The sequence below is a fragment of the Ichthyophthirius multifiliis genome, assembly GCF_000220395.1.
Source record: "Ichthyophthirius multifiliis unplaced genomic scaffold scaff_1120509251400, whole genome shotgun sequence".
NCBI lineage: Eukaryota > Ciliophora > Oligohymenophorea > Hymenostomatida > Ichthyophthirius > Ichthyophthirius multifiliis.
In genome coordinates, this window is record NW_004085910.1 from 82,613 (window position 1) to 103,853 (window position 21,241).

The window sequence follows — 21,241 nt, forward strand, 5'->3', positions numbered from 1 at the left end:
CTTTAATTTATTAGTTATTTTCTTTACCCCTATATATTATATTTCCATAAAGATTAAATATATTTATATATAATTTTTCTCAATACATATTAATTTAGTACTTAAATGATAATCTATTATTTTATTTTGCAAAAGACTTAATCAATATCTTTATTAAAAATATAAAGAAATAAAAAATTATTAAATGAAAGAAAACAAAATATAATATAATAAAAATATTATATATAAATAAAATAATTTAAAACAAAAAAAAATATTAAATAAAAAAAAGTTTTTTTTTCTAAAAAAAAAATAAAAAATAAACAAAATAAAAAAGAAAAAAATAATAAGAAAGGAAATAATCAACAAATAACCACTATTAAAACTTAAAAAAATAAAAAAAATAGAAATTAATAAAAAAAATGGCTTTCCAATAATTATCAAATAGTTTAAGAAAATTAAGTAATGCAGAAAACGGAAATTAAATGTTTATAAATGAAAGTTTTTCAAGTGTATCAAATATATCAACTTTAGTGAATTATCCTCAAAGTAAAACATCTTAGATGATAGATGACTTCAAAACAATGATATATAACACATCTTTATACAAAAACATAGAAGAATAGAGTTCGAGAATGTTCAATAGAAACCAAATAACTTAATATAAGGGATTAAGTAAGGATATATTGCAAAAAATATAAATAAACTCAACTGAGTTTGATGACTACAAATTCAAAATAGCTCCTGATTTACAGGTATATACTCGTAACAAATTTAATAAATAAAGTAGTTAAGAAAGTTTACAATTAATAAATTTGAACTAAGTTTTATTAGATTGCTATAAAGATGTCCCAAGCATATATTTTGATTCTAATTTCATTTTCGACTTTTAATGTTTATAACGAGATGTATTGAAAGTAATAGACTTCCAAGATAATCTCACAATGCATTTAGACGAAGTCGAAATAAATTTATTTTACCAAATTAACAATAAATTTAATGAATTTCTTGCAGTTATACTAAATCTGAATTCCATGCAAGAATTAATTGCTAATTGTCTATAAAAAATATAAAATATAAAAATTTTTAATTAAAATCTCAAAAATAAACTTACTCATAAAGGCATCAGAATAGCCCAATTAAAACGCAGAATAGTAAATGTATAAAATGTTTTAAATTTATTACAATTAACCTAAATTCTTGATAAATCAATGCCTACAATAAACTCTCTTATAAACACAAATAAATACTCTATTGCTGTTGATTTACTTTCTTAAAGTGAAGTCGAATATAATTCTAAATTCAAAAAAGTAACCGCTTTAAATAAATTTAAGGAGAATATCTTTCTTGCGAGATAAAGGCTTGAAAAAAATATAGCTTCTTCCTTTATTGATAAATCATTAGATTATGTAATTTCAGAACTTAATTTTTTAAAAAACCCTGTTTCTACTTTATCTCATAAAAATAATATTAGAAGTAATGACAATTCAGTTGATAATTCAATTGACGACAGTACTTATATAAATTAAACTATTACAAACGAAACTTTTGATTAATAGAATGTTTCTTAAATTGAAGAAAATAACAAGCTCTCGTAATTAAAATGGCAACATAATTAATTTTAAATGTAAAAAAAAAAATATAATAGATATATAATTAATTCTTTTTTTAAAAAATAAATAAATAGAGATTAATAACTAGAAGAATCAATATCAAGTATAGTGAATTAAAGTTATGATTTAGATAAATTTACTATAAGAACCTACAGGGTTAAACTCTTAGAAATGTTAAAAAGTTTTCACAAAGGCTTTTTAAATGATATGATAGACCTAATGGCTAATTAAAATGGTGCTATTTTGAAGCAAATTAATGAAGAAAATGAAGACTAAATAATGTTTAATTAGATGAACTTAGATTTATTTATAAAGTTAGTTCTATTTTATTCCGAATTATTAAAAAGAGTAGCTATAAAATAAATAACTCTTAACAATACAATAATAAAAAATTTAATTTAACATGTAATAACTTAGCTTTAGCAAAAAGAAGGTGATATAGATGACAGTATTAATGAATTTACAAAATTAAATGAAGTAATAGATGATATTAACGTCAATTCAGTTTAGTTATATTAATTTATAGATGATAAAATATCTTTTATGATAAATTAAAGAAAATACGAAGAAGAAGTATCCATTTAACATTTTCGAAAAGTAACAAAAGTATTTATTTTTTGGGAAGAATTTTATAACGAATTAACCCAATCTCCTGACAACCTAAAAAAATTCGAACAAATCTAATCTAAAAAATTAAAAAAAATACTTTTGAAATAACAAAACATGTAAAATAAGTTAAACCTAAATTATTTAAACAGTCTTCGTTAAGAAATGGAAAAAAAGTTCCTAGAATTATTCCACAAACAGGAAATTAATACCCTAAAATAATTATTAGAATAAGAAAAATGGATTCCTTCTGATATTTAATTCGATTATTACGATATAATAAACTACATAATAACCGAAAAACAACAAAAAAAAGATGAAGAGTAAGAATTATCTTCCCGAATTCAATATGATTTGTAAAAAATAGACATTAAAATTCTAAAAAATTAGCTAATTTTTAAAGACCAAAATTTTAAATTAACCTTCGCCTACTTAAATCTCATCAAAATGTCATACTCATATTTACACTTACTCCATTATTTAAAAACAGTACGCTTAAGTATTATAAATAAATTTTTCGAATTATACAAATTCTACAATTAATACTCATCTTAATTAATAATTGGAAAAGGAGCCTTTTAATTAGGAATGGAGTAAATAACAGCCAAAAATTTATCTATCTCATCTTTATGTCTTATTTTTACAATAAAACTTCTACCATTTATTTAGACAAAAATAATTTCTTTATTTGAACAAAGCCAAGTAAACGTATTAATAGAATAAATAAAAAAAATAAACTAAGATTATTAAAACCATAATTAGTAAATTATAGATACTATAAGCTTTATTTTATGTGAAGAAATTAAAAAAAATTCTATATAAATCAAAGATTTAAACTGGAATAATCCAAAAGAAAATATCGTTATCCCAACTAAGTAAACAACTTCTGTTTTGCGTTCATTTAGGTCTATGCATAATGTTTTGATTGAGTTTTATGATAAAGAAGTTCTTTTGTAGATTTATAGTTTACCTTAATAATAATTACTCAATTTTTATTTGGATGCATTTAAAAATGTTGAGATTAAAAATAAGCTAGGGGCTACGAGAATAAAAGATGAACTTAATTATATTGTAGAAGATATTTCTTAATAAGATTGTGCAAAATTAGATCTTAACTTTCTCAAAGTATTTGAAGAATAAGCTGAAGAGATTATAAATGAAAGATGTTAAGATTTTATTTAAAATGATGAAGATAATTGATTTTTTTAATTTATATTTTTATCTTTATAATATTAAATAAGAAAGGATTTTATTTTTTAATTTTATTATTAAATAGTTGTTATTATCTATATTCGTTTATTTTTTTGTTTTATTATTTTTTTGCAAAAAAAATCGATTTTTTTTAGTTTTATTATTTTTGACAAAAAAATCTTATTTTTTACTTATTTTAATCTTATAATAAATGAATAATTCTTTATATTAAAATTTAAATATTTTTTTTTTTAAAGATAAAATAAGAAGTTTTTATAGTTAAATATTGTAGAAATAAGATAGAAAAGAAAGACGATAAAAAGATTAAAATAAAAATTAGAAACATTGTGACAATATATTAAAATACGAAATCAATAATAAATTAAAGTTAAAATAATAAGATAATCATCCTAATTATTAATTAAAGATGAAAATAAATAGGAAGAGAAAAATAAATTAAAATACTAACTGTTCATTGAACAATAATAATAATATTGGTTTTAAAAAGTATTTATTATTTTAAATGTTAAAAAAATAAGTAATTTATATAAAAGTGCAAAAAAATAATATAATTTTGCATACAATTAATTTTAACAAATAATTTATGATATAAATAAAATAAAAAAATAATAACATTCATAATTTTAGATTAAATAGATGAAAATTAACTTACTTAATTATATTAGATAGTATAAAAGCTACAAAAAATTAACAAAAGAAAAAAAATTTCAAAAGCACATTTAGAATTATATAAAACTAATATATTTTTCCTTTTTTTAAACATAAAAAAATAATTATTCAACAATATAATTTTAGATTAAAAAAGCTTGAAAAATAAATAATAAAGTTATATATACTTTATTTAAAATTCCATTTGAAAAAATCAAACTAATAAAGAAAAAAAAATATTTTATATTAAAATAAGTAAAGATAAATATATAAAGATGAATTCTACTAAATAATAGCAAAATGAACAAAGAATAAAAAAATTCGGAAAATAAAAGTATGTAAAATTTTAATAACTTATTAAATTAATCGAATTAATTATAGAAATGATTAAAAGAAAAAAAAAATGAATTTAATGAAACTTTCATATTAAATTTTTTGACAAAATGAAGCTATTTGGTGAAATAAAAAAATAAGAATAACATAATAAAAGAATTAGAATAATACTAATAGGAAATAACAAAAAATTACTTAAAATAAATATGAATGTTAGATATTTTATTTTTAAATAATACTTTTTTGTAACGTAAATCATCATTAATATTATTATTACCTTATACATTTTAACACATTTTTTTCCCAGTTGACACTTTTATCGGATTTCAAAAAGCTTTTAGTTTAATATGATTTTTTTTCTTACAAATTTCTTTTAATTAGTAAAAATAAATTATTATTTGTTAAGAATTTTAATTATTTTGAGCAAATAATATAAAAATGTTCATATAATTTTATAATAAATAAAAATTTAATAAATTAATATATAATTATTAAACATATGAGCATATTGAACTTTTTATTTATTTAAAATATTTTAATATAAAATTCAAATTTCTTTAAAACAAAAATATTAAATTCACAATTATTATTATTTTAAATTTTTACAAATAATTAATATTATTTTAGATGATTTATTATAATTAAAAAATTAAAACATTAATTTATTCATAGGTATATAAATATCTTTAATTATTTATAAATATTTTATATTTCATGAACTATTTTTACTTTCTAATTATTCAGTAGATATATCCTACTAAGAAAAGCTTTATTTGGACTTTTGCTTATACTTCTTTCCATTTTCTTCCTAATTTTTTGTTTGATTTTTACTATTATCATTTTATTGCTATTATGGATCAATTTATGTTAAATAATTTTTAATCAAATCAATTAAAATTAGAACAATGCAAATAATTAATGGTCCAAATATAATTCCTTTTAATTAAAAAACACTCATACCTAAAGCAACTGAAAGCCCTATTGATATATTTTAAATAAAAAATAGAAGTAAAAAAAAAAGATATACCTATTAAATAAGGATGTGCAGTTAGGTTTTAAGAATAAATATGCTCAATAGCAATTCCACTAACATAAAAATATACTAAGAAAAATAAAATAGACGTAATTATTTATCCATTAAAATATAAATACAAACAAAAAGGAATAGTAATAGTATATACAGGCATAACAGGAATTATAGCTAAAATTGCAGCAATTATAGAAGCAATAAAAGTAAAAGGAAGTCCAGCAATGTCTAAGCATAACCAAGTTAATAAAATATGATAAGCAGATATTTTAAAAGTACAAATAAAAACTCCAGATATATTTTTTTACAATGTTTATTAGAATTAAATAGAATATTAATTATCACCAGGTATAATTTGTATACCATCGCCTAAGTTAAAATTTTCTGAAGATACTAAGTAATATAGTGCTGTAAAATAAACTAAAGTTTATAGTAAATAATCGATTAGTATAAATATTATTGATAAAATAGATGAGGTCGTTGAAACTATGAATTTTTATAGATTTAAATAAAGATTAGCAGAAACATTTTTAAAACTATCAAAGAATTTAACTTATAACTTTAAAATATAAATATTTTTTTTTTTATAAATATACAATATATATATACATCTTATATATTAAGTTCCATAGAAGTAGCACTCAGTTCTAGATAACAAATTAACATGGTTATATCTTAAAAATAGGTCTTAATGAATTAAGGAATATAATTATTATCAACATAATGCTAATAATTAAGTTAACATTCATGTATTTTTTTTTTCATTTTTTTAGTTTCTTAAGTTTCATGTATATTAATTTCACTATTGTCGAAATATTTATTAGCTAATCCTATTTGTATTTATTTAAATATTATTATTAATTATTTGAATAATTTATAAAAGTAATAATAAAAAAGCACTTGCCTTAAAATACTTAAATTATTGGTAAATAGTTAGATTAATTAATATAAGTGTCTAATTTATTAACTTATTACAATAATTCTTTTTTTATAAAATTTTCATCAAGTTTGTCTTTAACCCCTACCGATTCTAAATAACTATTTATATTTTCCATTTGTGTCAGCAAAGTTTGTTCAGTCTTATTTTTCATATCATACATGTCATAGATACATAACCCACTTAAAGTAGCAAGCACAAAAATTACAATAAAAACAAATCCTACCATACATAATGCAGAAACAATAGAATTTATTTAATCTTGATTTTATTTTATTTTTTATAATTTTGCATTTTTTTTTTATACAAATATAGCATCTATTAAATATCCATATATTTAAATTACAAAAACAATTAAAAACTAAATAAGACAAAAAAAAAAAAAAAATTAAACAGAAACGAATAATCCTAATTTGAAAATAAAAATATAGATGATAACTAATAAAAACAAACAATAAATATCTTTTGTAGATTAAATTAAAAAAATTTAATAGAATTAAAAATAATATATAGTTTCAAAGGATTATCTTTTATTAACAATATAAATCCATATATCCAATTGACAAAAATATAAAAAAAACTTCTTTTAAGCATATTCTATTACTAATTTTTAGGATAATTAAATTCTTAAATAAATAAAACTAATTAATCTTTTAATGGCTTAAGCGCAAGAGCTGATATAGAAGCCAAAAATAAAGAAGTCATATAATCTTTTAAAATAAAATAAGCAACATATAAAAAAGAACATAAAACAATTAGAAAAATGTTAGAAAAAAGATTTGTAAATATTTAGGTTTATATACTTGTAATTGATTTAATCATATTTATTTATTTATTTATTTATTTATTTATTTATTTATTTATTTATTTATTATTTTATTTTTTATTTTTTTTAATATTTTATTTATCATTTTATTTATTTTATATTTATATTACTATTTCAATTAATTTTTTTTTTTTTATTTATTATATTTTCTATATATTTATCTTAATTTTTTTTTTTTAATTTATTATTTATTATATTTATACTAATTTTTTTTTTCTTTTCTTTTTTTATTTAATTTAGTATTAATATTATTTTAGATATTTATTATATAATTTTATACTTTTTTTTAATTTATTTTTTTATTTATTGCTTTTTTTTAATATTTTTTTTATATCAAATAATCGTGTATTTTTATTTTTAAAGAATGAATTTATTATGTTAATAAATTTTATTCTTGTTTTTTTCTTTTTAATTAATTTATATATTTTTAAATAATTAAGCTAATTTTAATTATATAAATTTAAAATATTATTCATACATTTATATGTAAAAATTAATTTTTACAGGGAAATGTTAAATTCTGTAAATTAAATTCAAATTAAATCAGGATAAAATATTTATTAAAAATTTATTTAAATATAATATTAATAAAAGAATTAATATTTAATTTAATTATTATAAAATAATTTTAAAAATATTTATTTTTGTCTTTTAATATATATAGATTTTCCTATAAAGAAAATATTATTAAATATTTTGTAAAAATATAGTATTTTATTTAAATTATATTTTTCATTAAAAATTTTAATTATTATTTAAATAATAAATTTAAGTTAAATTAAAAATTTTTTATATAATGCAATTTTTATTGTTGAAAAAATAATTCAAATTTAGATTTCATTTTACTAAATATAATTTTTTTTTCAATATATATTTTATTTTATTTTTTTTAATAGATAATTCAAGTTTTATTTATTCTGTGAAAAAAAGATATTAATTCGAGCTTTATTAATTAAAAAAATATTATTTATTTAAAATATTTAATATATATCTTTTTAAAAATTTTACATATTAATAAAAAAAAATATAAAAATGAATAATATAAAACTTAATATATATATAAAAAAAAATTAAATAAAAATTATACTGGATTTAAATATTTACTATTGAGATTTAAATTTTAGATATTTTATTTAATTTGCTTAAAATTACTAATTAAAATAACTTCAGTTATATTGTAAAATAATAATAGATAAGAATATAATTTTTATTTCAATTTATTTATTAAGGGAAATTTTATTTTGTTATTTAATATAAATTTGGGTTTTATATTCTTAGAATATCAGACACACTTTGCTAAAGAAAATTTTTAATACTTGTATCTGCCTTATTTTAAAGTAAGTAAAACAAAGTATTTTATTAATTAAACTATGCAGCTTTCATTAGAGGTGTTTCATTGCCCTTTTTATTTATATATTAAAACTAAAATAAATATAAATAAAATACAGAAGTTTATGCATTAATATTAGCACCTTTTTTAATTAATGATTTTAAACACTCAATATTGCCACTCATAGCTGCATAATGTAAAGGCGTTCTTTAATTCTTTTTATTTATTTATTATATTTAATAATAAATCAATATTTATATAATCGTGAGTTATATATATATATAATTTAGATAATATATTTACTATATCTCTAATATCTATAATCGGATTTTATTCCAATAGCCCTTAAATTATATTAGACCTCCCATATTATGCATTTATATGTAATAATGTTAACTTTAAATATGGATTTACAAAAGTATTAATATCATAATTTGGAAATTTCGTATAAAGTTCATTAATAAGTTATGCTACACTTTGTTCATTCATACTATCTTTACTTATATACTCCCAAATTCTTTTGTTTATATTCTTTTTATGTATTTATTAATTAATTTATATAAAATGATAATATTATACTTTTAATTAATTATCGTCCATTTTTTTTTTATTTTTAATAAAATACTTATCAATAAATTAAAATAAAAAAATTACAAAGCATTTTAAATATTTGGAAGAAAAAAAATTGAGTGTTATTTAACAAAATAAAATTTGTAAATATTTAAAAATATATATATATATATATATATATAAATATAAATTTTTAAATACTAAAAGATAATAAATTGTTACTTATATTTCATTAATTTCTATTTAAAAAATAAAATAAAAACAAATATATAAATAAATAAAATATTAAATGTATATTTATTTCTATATACTTTTAATTTATTTTTAAATTTATTATAATTATAATTAACATTTAATATTTTTTTAGAAAATTATTATTATACCTATTAACAAATCTTACTAAAATTTTAAATAAATAAAAGATCTAATTTTAAAAATGAAAAAGCTATTATATTATGATTCAGATTTATAATCAGATAACCCTCCTAATTTTGATTCTGATAATGAACCGCCAAAAGATATAATAAGAGAAAGCAAATTATTAATAAAAACTGATTTAAATAGAGTTTATAAAGAAATATGGCAAGTATTATTTTTTTTTAAAAAAAAAGAAAATAATTTAAAGATTGGTCAAGGATTACCAAAACCAGCAAAATATGACGAAGTAAAAGTTAAATTTATAGAAATTGATAATCCTGATTGTGAAGAAAATAATAAATTTCCATAAGGATAACTATTCTAAAATTATTTTGATAAATTAAATAAATAAGATTTATTGTAATTTAATTTAGGTAATTTTCAATCTATTAAAAATATTTTTTAATAAACCAAAAATAAACAATTATAGGAAAAAATAAATATGAAGAATGGTTTGACAATATAGTTGAGAGTATGAAAAAAAATGAAATATGTTTTATATTTATGGAATATTTAAAATTTGATGATAATCACATGAAGATTCTTGATTATAAAAAATTTTATTTATTTTATTTAGAAGATTGGACAACTGTAATAGACTTAAGATAAGATATGAATTTTTTAAAAAAAGTAATCTAAAAAGGATAAGGAATTTAAAGATGTGAAAAAAGTGATGAAGTCATATGTAAATAAATACTTATAAAATAAAATAAAATTTAATAAAGTTAACTACAAACTTAGTAAAGAATAAGAAATAATAGATGAAAGAAATAGTGATGAAATAATAAGAGTTGATAAATTAATGGAAATAGGATTTTCAGATTGCATTTGGCGTGTAATGAGTTCAATGAAAGATTAAGAAATCGTAGAATGCTATATAACACAAAAAGGCTTTTTAGATTTAGAAAATGAAAATTTTAAAGAAAAATATAAAATTAATTAGAGTGATGAAATACATGTTTATAAATTAGAATTAAATCTAAAAAAACTAATCAGTATAGAAGATATTTTAGGGAATGGATAATTAATAAAAAAGTAATTATTTAAAGGTATATGTACTTCAAAACCCGAAAAAGATTGTAGAATATTTTTTTCCTTAAAAATTGAAGTAAATTAATAAATAATTTATGATTCAGGTACTATAAATAATTTAGAAGAACAAGTTAAAAATTCTAATATGAGCAAAATCGAATTTTTAGAAAATTAAAAAAATTGCTGGAAATATATTTTAGATGAATATAAAATATCAAAGTTACTCTAAAAGACTTTACGAAGAATGAAAAAATCAGAAGAATGTTAAATAGAATGCAAAGATAATATTTATATTCAATATGGCGATGATTTTAAAATTATAAAAGAAAAATGCGAAAACTAAATACCCTAATCTATTGTTTATTATATTAAATTATTTGATTTTACAGATTCTAAAAATACATATACAATGACTATTGATGAAAAATTTAATAAGGTTAAAGAAAAAATTAGTTGGATTAAAATTCATTAAAGTAAACAAAATAATTAATTTAACTTTTATTAATAATTTTATTTATATAATAAAATAAGGAAAATAATTATAAAAAAGCTCTTAGAGTATTTGAATCTATAAATAATTATTTTTTATTAGGATAATTTACTGAACAAGAACTATTTTTAATAAAATAAGTTATTTTTTTTATTAAAAGAAAAAAATTGGTTTAATAATAATTATATTTTTATAAAAATAGTATAAAATATCAAGTTTGTTAAATACTAGTTTATGTTTGATGAAATTATAAAAATGGAAAGAATTAGTAGAGTGTTGTGAAAAAATAATTAATGTTGATGCAAATAATACTAAATCAATATATAGAAAAGCTTTAGGACTTAAAGAATAATCTGATTATTTTTAAGCATTATAAATTTTAAATAATCATTTAAATATATAATAAAATCAAACTGAATAAAGCTAATTAAATGAAATAATAAAATTAAGAGACTCAATAGCAATTTTGTATGAAAAATATTAAAATAAATAAAAGAAAATGTGTGCTAAAATGTTTGAATGAAATAATAAATAATCAATAATACTTAATATATATTTATATGAAATAAAATAATATTTTAATATATTTAATATTATATTCTAAACTATAAAATCAAATCATTTTTAAAAACTTAAATATGAATAATTTTAAATTCTATTTATTTTCATTTATATATAAAATAATTAAAAATAAAAATTGTTCTAATTTTAATTTAACTTTTAAATAAATATTTGATATTTTTAATAAATGCCTTTTATTATAATAGTATTTTTTTTTTTCATTTTAAAATAATGTAGTAAATTTATAATATAAAGAGTACATTATTATTCTATATTGAAAAATTAACATTAATCATAATAAATTTATAACATACACATTTAATTTATTTAAAATAAGTTTTATTTAATTTTTTTTTATAAAATTTATTTAATTTTTAAATTTAAAATAAAATTTCATTTGATAAAATCAAAAATTAACTTTTAATAATAAATGAAAAGGAAAAGTAAAAAATATTTAATACATAAAATAAATAAAATATTATTTGTTATTAATATAAAATAAATATTATAGTATTATAATTTAATTATTAATAATTAATTTTGATTATTTTTATTTTTAAAAGATATTTTATTTTTTATTTATTAAAAAATAACTTTATTAAATATTAAAATTTAGTAAATATTAAATAAAAAAAGATATAAAATATAGAGAAGAAGTATTTATTTATTAGAAAAAAATTTTATTTAATATCTAAAATAAAATAAAAAAATTATTTTTAGATTAAAATAAAAAAATTAAAATATATTTTAATTAATAATTTTAAAATAAATTTATTATAATATAATATAATAATAATACAATATAATATTTTTTATTTTAAACATATGATAATTAAAGAAATAAAAATTAAATAAATATGATTATTTTTTAATAAAATCCAATAAATAAACATACATATATAAACTTTAAAAATAAAAACAATTTAAAAAAGGCTAATTAAACTCTATAATAGTTATTAATAAATAATAACTATTATTAGAATTTGTTTTTATTAAATATATTTTTTATTTGACACATAATTGCTTTTATTATCATTTTACTAAATTTAGTCTAACTGCCTGTGTTTTAATGATTTTATAAAAAGTCTCTTCTATTAATAATGTTTATAATGGGACTAAGTATATTATTTTCTTAGCAAATTCTATTTTTGTTTAATATTTTTTGGAACCTTTAATAATTTCAAGCAGATATAAAAATGTAATTATTATAATCAATGTTATACTAAGGATTATGTTATTTAATTATGTAACATTAGTTTTTTCAAGTAAAATATCTTTTATTTATTCATTCAAAAGTTCTATTTAATTTGATAAAAAAATACCCATAAATTTATCTAATTTGTTTAAAGTTTTTTAATTTATATTTTGAAATTACTATAACAAAATATCGTTATAAAATTAAAAATAATAACTTATAGCATTATCTAAACCTTTTGTAAGTATTCCATCCTAACACTGTTCACATTTTTTTTTATCTGTACCATCTTCTATATTACTACATATTGATAATGTTATTAAATCATATAAAGTGTTTTTTTGAGTATCAGTCAGGTATTCAATTTTATTTATAGACATTAAATAGTCAATAAAATTTTGTATATTTTATAAATTTTTAATATAATCTTATTGATATAGTTGATTATTAAACTCCTTTTTTAAAATAATTCTAAGAACTTCACTTTATCCAACTTAGAAATTTGCATCTGATACATATTTATAATATTATAAACCTGCATGAAGACAAGATACATGATTTGAAATAATTAAATAGAAAATAATTGTAAAAAAAACAAAAATAGAATAGGCAAATACTGAGTGCAATCCAAAAATTATAAAATTGAGTTTTTCTTTTTGAATTGCTATTTTTTAGTTTTTTTTCTTCGAATTAACTGTTTATTTTAATTAATCTTGTTTTAATTTTAAACTAAATTAGTAATTAGAAAAAATGTTCTCATTTTTGTTTAACTCAGTCAGTAAACTTTATAAATAATTTGATTCTTTTTCTACTTATTATATAGTTGAAATTTCTATTAATTTAAATAAACAAATCAAATTTTTCTAAAAATTTAAATAATTTATTCCACTTAATATAAATATTATTAAAGTTACAAAATTTAAAATAACTATCAGAATAAGTAAATTTTTTAATGATTCTTAATTAAAATCCTAACTTTTTTACATTATTTACTAAGTTTATATGTCAAAAAAATCATAAAATTATTTATAGTTAGAAAATAGAAACTCGTATTAAGGCTATTTTAAAAAGTCAATTAATTAAATATTCTGAACTTCTTTTATTTTAATTATTTTTAAATAATAATATATATTTATTACATTAAGCCTCTAGTAAATAATATAAAAGCTAAACAGTAGAAGATTTAAGAGAATAGCTTTATTATAAATTATTAAAAGGATTATATAATTTTACTTACATATTAATAAATAATTCATTTAAATTTGGATTTTACCAATCAACTTTTATTTTATTATTATATTTTTGAACTTAGAAGTTAATAGTTTTTTTATTTAACGTATCCTATATATTTAAATCTGAAACTAAAATCAGAAAATTTCCATAAGGGGTTAATATACTTGATTAAAGAAATATTGCATTTAAATTTTTATCCATATCAAATAAAGTTCTTTCTTATATAATAATACTTAAAACAGTTGCTAAAACTATAATTAAATATTCCAAAATCCTAAATATTGAAATCATTTTCATATGAAAAGGATATTATTTTTCTTTGATAAATTCATAGTAAAAATTTTATTTTTCATAAGAACTTTATTACTCGTTTAATTAAGACGAACTATTAGATTAAGGATGGCCTTATTAATCCATTAGATTATTTTTTAAACTAAGATCTCTCTTTTAAGAATTAAAAGTCATACTAATTTAATTCTTAATTTATGAACTTCTTTTTCCATATTATTTTTCTAATTTTTAACCTATTGATGGTTAATTGTTTAATTAATTTTATTCCTTTTGTTAACTTTACCCTTAAAAATGATTTTTTTATTCAGTACCTAAACTATTTTGTGTTTAAAATAACTAATCTTCAGCCATTAAATCTTTAATATTAACAGATTATAAAGGCAACTTTTTTTTAAAAAAAAATTAAAATTAAAAATAAATGAATTATTATTACTAATAATTATGAATTGTTTTATTAATAGTTTTCATCTATATGAATATCTTGAACTTTAGACGTATTAGACATACTATCATATTTTTCTTAACTTTAGATAAATTTTATTTCTATAATGTAATAAATATAACTTTTATCAATCATTTTTACTTTTCTTCTTTCGATTGTGATGTTTGCTCGAAAACAAATAAATTACTTATTATATTTTTTTATTATTATTATTATGTTAGGCTTTTTGAGCTTCCTCCCTATTATGATTTTGATTTTTAAGATTAAATAACTGATTTAAAAAATTTAATTGATTTTTAGGAATACTGACTAGACTTCATTAGATCTTTTGCCTTTATTTATATTAATTTAATATATTTAAAAAAAAATTATATTATTATTTTAAATACATCTATTTCTTTATAATTAAAAATTTGCTAATATAAAGGATGTTACTTATTAAAAAAATTAATGAAGTTTCATTAACATCATAAAGATTAATATCCTATTTATTCATAATTTCTATAAAAGATTCAAAATCGGGTAGGCATTAGCTTGCATTAATTGAAAAATAAGGAGCTAATTTTTAAATATGCCCATATCCAATTAAGTTAAGGAAATTCTAGTCTATACCTTCAATAAAACCTGTATTTGATACAAATAAAAATCCATTTTAAGTATTAATAGCAGTTACAAAGATACTAAAAGGCAATTCTTAGTTATAATATAGATTCATAGTAATAAAAACATTTACTCTAATTAACAAATTATTTTTAGTTTTAAGAAATATCTATCTTTAATTATTGACAAGTGTGTCGTTTCCTTATGTCATCATGCATCTAATAATTTCATCATGAACTCCTGCAATAGTTGATGGCATAATTTCTTTAATATGTGAGACATAATTAAACTCTTATTTTCCATAGCCTAATACTATAGGCACTTAATCAGAAAAAGAAATTATTTTTCCCCAAATTTTACCCATTGTGACTAATAAATACAATACATTAGGATGAAATATATTATTTACTATATTAATATTAGAATTTTAAATCTAATATAATAAAAAATATATATATATATTTTTTTTAAGTTAATTAGTATTTTTTTACTTATTGATTTTGTTATTAATAATATTTTTAGCTTGCTTTTTTTAAATCTCCTTTTATTTCAGAATAAAAAAATATGTAAAAACAATAATTTTATTTAATAGGGTATTTTTAAAAGTAATTTTCAAATTTTTGTTCTAAATTATCCAAAAAAATATTATATTAGGTATTTATTTATTCTACTTCTTCGAAATCCTTAAATGATTTTCTCATTTTTTCAAAAACTTATATTCTATTCTACATGCATTATATTACTTGACATTTTAAAATATTCCTTTCCATATCCATTTTTATATATAGATCAACATCTATTTTTAAAAAGTTAAATAAAATTCATATCTTTAAATAAAAACTCCACAAGTTATTATTTTATTTTTTATTCTATAATTTTTATATTATATTATATTTTCATTTTGTTAATATTTATTAGTTTAAAATCTAAACCTTTTATTTTTTCTTGATTTCTATTATTAATCAAAAAAAAAAAAAGATACTTAATAGATTTATTAAAAAAAATTGGAAATAATAAACTTGTGGGTATTTTAATATTTTATATTAAACTTATAATAATTTCTAAGTAAATTAAATTAAATATATATTTTTTTATTATTATCAATTTTAAAATATTATAATAATTTTGTTTTTTATTTATAAATATTACTTGTTAAATTTAGCTCTGTTTTTATGTTTTACTACATTATTTTTTTTAGAATATTTAATAGATTATTAATGCAAACTTTAATAAAATTTCCATGATTTTTTTAAATTCTATCAGATTCATTTATATATTCAATTACTTTACTGATTGCAAAAGAATGTTTATTTTATAGAGACAAAAAAATAGTATATTTTATAAATGGAATAAGCTTATAAGCATTCTCATTTAAATTAAGATAATTTATTTCCTCCCTAATTAAGAATCTAACATATCTATTAAAAATATCAATATTTAACAGTAAATTAGTTTCTTATATACCTTTAGTTATTTTAAATTAACAAAAACATTGTTATTTTCGGCAACTTTGCTTATGGATTTGCAAAATTCCTAACAGCTTAATTTAATTTTTTCTTATTATAAATTATTCATTATTAATAAAAATTGAAATTTTATGCTCTATTTAATTGCCTAAAAGTGTTTAAAACATTTTATTTTAACAAAACCTTAAAATAAACTTTATCAATAATGGTGATAATAGAAGAAATAAGTTTAATAACAATAAATTACTAAAGAATTTTATTTATTATTAAAAAGCCGTGAGCAAAAAATATAAAAAATTAACATTTAAGGCAATCAAATAGTTTTTGCTTTTTAAAAAAGAACTGAATGGTATTTTAAATATAAGTTCATATTCTGATAGAAAAAAATATAAGAATATTAGAAATTACATAACTAATTTTTCATCAATAGAGAATGTTAAAACAATAAAAAATTTTAAATTATCAATAAAAATAGATAAATTATTTTATTTGAATTTTTAATAACCTTTTTCTAATAATGTAAAAGAGCATTAAAAAAAAATTGATACGAAATTAGAATACAATTAATATTAAATCAATAAAAATATACTATAAATTTATAAATAAATCATATTACCCTATTTAATAAATAAATATATTTTAATAAAAATTTATTTTATAATTAAATTTATAGTTAAAAAAATTATAATTCTATTTGTTTTTTATATATTTTAAAAAGAAACAAAAAAATTCTTAAAAATTATTTTATTTATATAATTTAAATTAAAATTTATTTTATTTATAATTTGAATTAAGAATTTGTATATATAATTAACTCATTTTTATCTTAAAAAAAAAAAATTCTTATTTTTATTTTTTTATTTTTTTAAATAAGAATGTTTTTTTATAATATTATTTCATTACATTTTCTAGTATTATTTTAAATAAAATTTCAAGTAGAATCATATGCAGTAATTAGTTATAATAAATAGAAATATTAATGAATATTTGCATTATTTTAATTGTTTTTTACTCTTATTTATCTATTTAATATAATCCATATATAAATAATAAGCATATAATTCCCATAAAAATTTAAAATAGTATTATCAAACATAAATTAATTTAAAAAGTATCATTATAAAATAATAAAAAAGGTCTAGCTAATGTAAAAATAATTTTTTAACATTCTTACCAATTTAAATTTATGTATTAAAATTTTGAATCTTATAAATACGATTATACTTAAATAAAATTTATCCAAAAACAAAAATAAGTAAAAAATTTAAAATCTATTTTTTCACACTTTAATTAACTTTATATGATCAGGCTAAATGTTTATTCTTTTATTGATAACATTTAAAAAAAAATTAAAATTATTAATTTATTTTATATTTTTATAATTTTTGTATTTTATTTTTTTAAAATTATAATAATATTTAATTATAATTAACTTAAAAAATAAAAAAAATATTTAATATTATTTATTTTAAAAAAATTTATTGTAAATTTTATTATTATCAAATGATTCAAACTTTATCCTTTAAACGCTATTATTAAGATAAATCGAATGAATAATTAATAAAAAATAAAACCCAATTTTTAAATCAAATACTTGAAATAAAATAATAGAAAACTAGCAAATAAAATTAAAAAAAATACACAAAATCTATAATAGAAAAAAAAGATTAAACTAAATAAATATCTTTTAAAAATAATACGATTAAATATTAGATTGCTTAAAACCCAACTTTATTTAATTAAAATCAAAATATTAAATATATAATTATTGAAAAAAAAAAAAAATTAAAACATAAAAGAATAATAATCATTATAGTTAAATAATAGTTATTATTAATCTCTTCTTTAAAATGAAGAGTATAAAAATAAAAATCTTTAGACAAATTATAAATAATTAAATAAAAATAATGGATTTTAATAACATAACAGAAATAAATTTTCTTAAGATTTTATATTAAAATTAAACTAAAAAATAAAATAAAAAAATTAGCATTTATCAATAATAAACCCTATTTATACCGAAAAAGATCACTATAAATAAAAAATATAAAATAGTTTTTCGCGAAAATAATGGAATTCACAAAAAATAGATGAATTAATTTAAAAAAGATAGCAATCTAATTTTTAAAATAATAAATAATCTCCTTCTGCATTTTAAAAATATGAAAATATTTAAACAAGCTATTATATTTATTAAAATTAAAATGTTAAAAACATATAAAAGTCAATTACATAATAAAATTATTTTAACATTTAAAATAAGTTAAATGTAGATATATTAAAAGAAAATTAAAAGTTGTAAATTAGGACTTTCACTGCTAATCCTGTTGCCATACATATAAATAAATAAAAACCTCTTAAAATTAATAATTTTCATTGGATTCTTGGGAAGGTCTTGAAGAATAAAATTTTTACGAAGATTTATGAAATTAGTAAACAATATAAAAATTAAAAAAACTATGCATTTTAATTTTTAAATATATATTATATTTTATAATGTTTCTAATATCTAATATTTTTTAATTTTATAATAATTAATAATAAATAAAAAATAATTTATTTTTACTTAAATATAATATTTTTATTTATATTTTATGATTTAACTTTACTAATCTTCACAAGTTTAAAATATCGCGTTTATAGTGTCAGTGTCTATTTATTATTTATTTTTGATACAACTCATTAAGAAACTTCGAAAGAATTTGTTTTCTACTATTAATTCCCTTTGACATTATAAATAACTTATGATCTTATATCAATTTCAACACAAATGAATAAATACTTTTTTCATTTTTCATTATAATATTTTTATTTTTATTTTTTTCGATATTTTGTTAGCTCGTTTTTTAATTTTTTTTGAAAAAAACATTTCAATATTCAATAGTTATGGAATTCATCGACATATAGATATATTTTCAGTGCAATTCACTATTTTTTTAAAAAAATTATGATTTTCAAAGTGTTCGGAAACATTGTAACTTTCTCACAAAAAAAAATTCCTAAATTTAGCCCATACCTGTTTTGTACGTTTCATAATTATTTATTACTCGGCAATAATTGCAAAGAATTATATTAGAAATTAATTTTACTTAATCAAAAATTGAAATAATTAGCAATTTAAAAGATTATTACTATAATTATAAATCCTTAGAAATGTAAGACAAAAATCAAAACTAATATAAAATTGACATTTTATATCAAAAAATACATAATTAATACTGGATGAAGATATTGTAAAAAATAAGTAATAACTTAAATAATTTTAGAGAAATATGATAGAAGATAAATATTTTTCTCACCATCAAAAAATTATTTAATTGAATAAGAAAATAAGCAATTTCTAAATATCAAAAGAAGAATTATAAAAAGAAATTAATTAATTATTTAGAAGAATTAATCATGTAAAATATATAAACAAATAAATATAAAATTTATAAATATTTATAATGTTCATATTGGTGTCTTTAGTACTAAAATTGACAATCTATTTTTAAAATAATATTTCTGTATTTCCATGCTTTATAACTTTAAACTAACTAATAATATGAAAATAAGATTTAAATCAATTACTTTTACCTTGACAATAAAATTGGTAATTAAATATAATCTATTTAATCAATTTTATATAATTATTGAAATTTATAAATAATAAAGGAAAATGAGTATACCAGCATTTAGTATAAAAAAACTTAGTATTTCATATAAAAAACTTGAAAAGATAATATTAACATTTATTAAAAAAGTACTGTTAATTATATATTTATATAGATTTAAATATTCCTATTGATTAAATTTATTCTTGTATTTTAAACCAGGATAATTATGTTTTAATTTAATAACTAAAATAAGGAAGTTAATTGTTAAAAATATCAGCAGTATTGAAATGTTTTAAATATGAATTAACTTAATTTTACCTATAAAAATTTGAATTCTATTTATAAAAAAAAAAATCAAATACTTTACTAAATAAAAATTTTAGAGTAGAAAACCTCAAATATTTGTTTGGATTTTATACAAAATTTTTAATTTTTTATATTGACGAAATTAGTGTAACAAACGGTGTTTTTTTATAAAAAGCTATTATTAATATAAAAATAGAAAATTTTCAGTCCTAAAAAATACTAAAACGGAAAACTGTATAAACAAAAAACAAAATAATAAGATTTTAAATGCTTAAGGGATGTAAAAATAAAGATTTTGGATATTTTTTAACAAATTTAATAACTCGCAAATTAAATATCAAAAATATATTAATTAGTACGTATTTTATTTAAACAATGTATAAATTCATAAATCGAAATAAATACGAAATCTTTTATAATAATTGAAAAATTTTCATCCGGCTCCATACATACCAATGTGAAACCCATATTCAGTTAATTAAAAAAATTAAAGAAGTAAAAATATTTTAAAAGAAAAGTAATACGTTTTAT

At 16.2% G+C, this 21,241-nt stretch overlaps 3 protein-coding genes across 3 annotated transcripts, besides 21 other annotated features; 2 read left to right on the forward strand and 1 right to left on the reverse strand. All coding sequences in view use genetic code 6, as the record gives it.

Moving 5' to 3' along the window:
• Positions 1 to 155: 155 nt before the first annotated feature.
• Positions 156 to 270: a microsatellite.
• Positions 197 to 229: a microsatellite.
• Positions 197 to 234: a microsatellite.
• A 15-nt stretch (positions 271 to 285) lies between the features above and the next one.
• Positions 286 to 326: a microsatellite.
• A 151-nt stretch (positions 327 to 477) lies between these two features.
• On the forward strand, positions 478 to 2,452 carry IMG5_196610 (hypothetical protein; the record flags this gene model as incomplete). The annotated part of the gene is made up of 4 exons (XM_004024226.1): positions 478 to 1,606; positions 1,667 to 1,940; positions 2,010 to 2,069; positions 2,351 to 2,452. Exons 1-4 carry the CDS (start codon positions 543 to 545, stop codon positions 2,450 to 2,452), a joined length of 1,500 nt encoding a protein of 499 aa, XP_004024275.1. The 5' UTR covers positions 478 to 542.
• Positions 2,453 to 7,176: 4,724 nt separating this feature from the next.
• Positions 7,177 to 7,382: a microsatellite.
• Positions 7,300 to 7,397: a microsatellite.
• Positions 7,398 to 7,454: 57 nt separating this feature from the next.
• Positions 7,455 to 7,513: a microsatellite.
• Positions 7,514 to 7,729: 216 nt separating this feature from the next.
• Positions 7,730 to 7,824: a microsatellite.
• Positions 7,751 to 7,809: a microsatellite.
• Positions 7,825 to 8,140: 316 nt separating the features above from the next.
• Positions 8,141 to 8,195: a microsatellite.
• A 75-nt stretch (positions 8,196 to 8,270) lies between these two features.
• Positions 8,271 to 8,310: a microsatellite.
• On the reverse strand, positions 8,283 to 8,995 carry IMG5_196620 (hypothetical protein; the record flags this gene model as incomplete). Its single annotated transcript, XM_004024227.1, has 2 exons — positions 8,283 to 8,726; positions 8,815 to 8,995. Coding segments are annotated over 2 exons (513 nt in total), but the record flags the coding sequence as incomplete, so codon positions are not given.
• Positions 8,996 to 9,238: 243 nt separating this feature from the next.
• Positions 9,239 to 9,269: a microsatellite.
• A 248-nt stretch (positions 9,270 to 9,517) lies between these two features.
• Positions 9,518 to 11,302, forward strand: IMG5_196630 (hypothetical protein; the record flags this gene model as incomplete). The annotated part of the gene is made up of 3 exons (XM_004024228.1): positions 9,518 to 9,872; positions 9,929 to 10,183; positions 10,224 to 11,302. 3 exons carry the CDS (start codon positions 9,518 to 9,520, stop codon positions 11,300 to 11,302), a joined length of 1,689 nt encoding a protein of 562 aa, XP_004024277.1.
• Positions 10,248 to 10,280: a microsatellite.
• A 617-nt stretch (positions 11,303 to 11,919) lies between the features above and the next one.
• Positions 11,920 to 11,968: a microsatellite.
• Positions 11,969 to 12,175: 207 nt separating this feature from the next.
• Positions 12,176 to 12,208: a microsatellite.
• Positions 12,209 to 12,356: 148 nt separating this feature from the next.
• Positions 12,357 to 12,390: a microsatellite.
• Positions 12,358 to 12,389: a microsatellite.
• Positions 12,391 to 17,426: 5,036 nt separating the features above from the next.
• Positions 17,427 to 17,492: a microsatellite.
• Positions 17,429 to 17,479: a microsatellite.
• Positions 17,493 to 17,540: 48 nt separating the features above from the next.
• Positions 17,541 to 17,608: a microsatellite.
• A 1,664-nt stretch (positions 17,609 to 19,272) lies between these two features.
• Positions 19,273 to 19,348: a microsatellite.
• Positions 19,349 to 21,241: the final 1,893 nt, after the last annotated feature.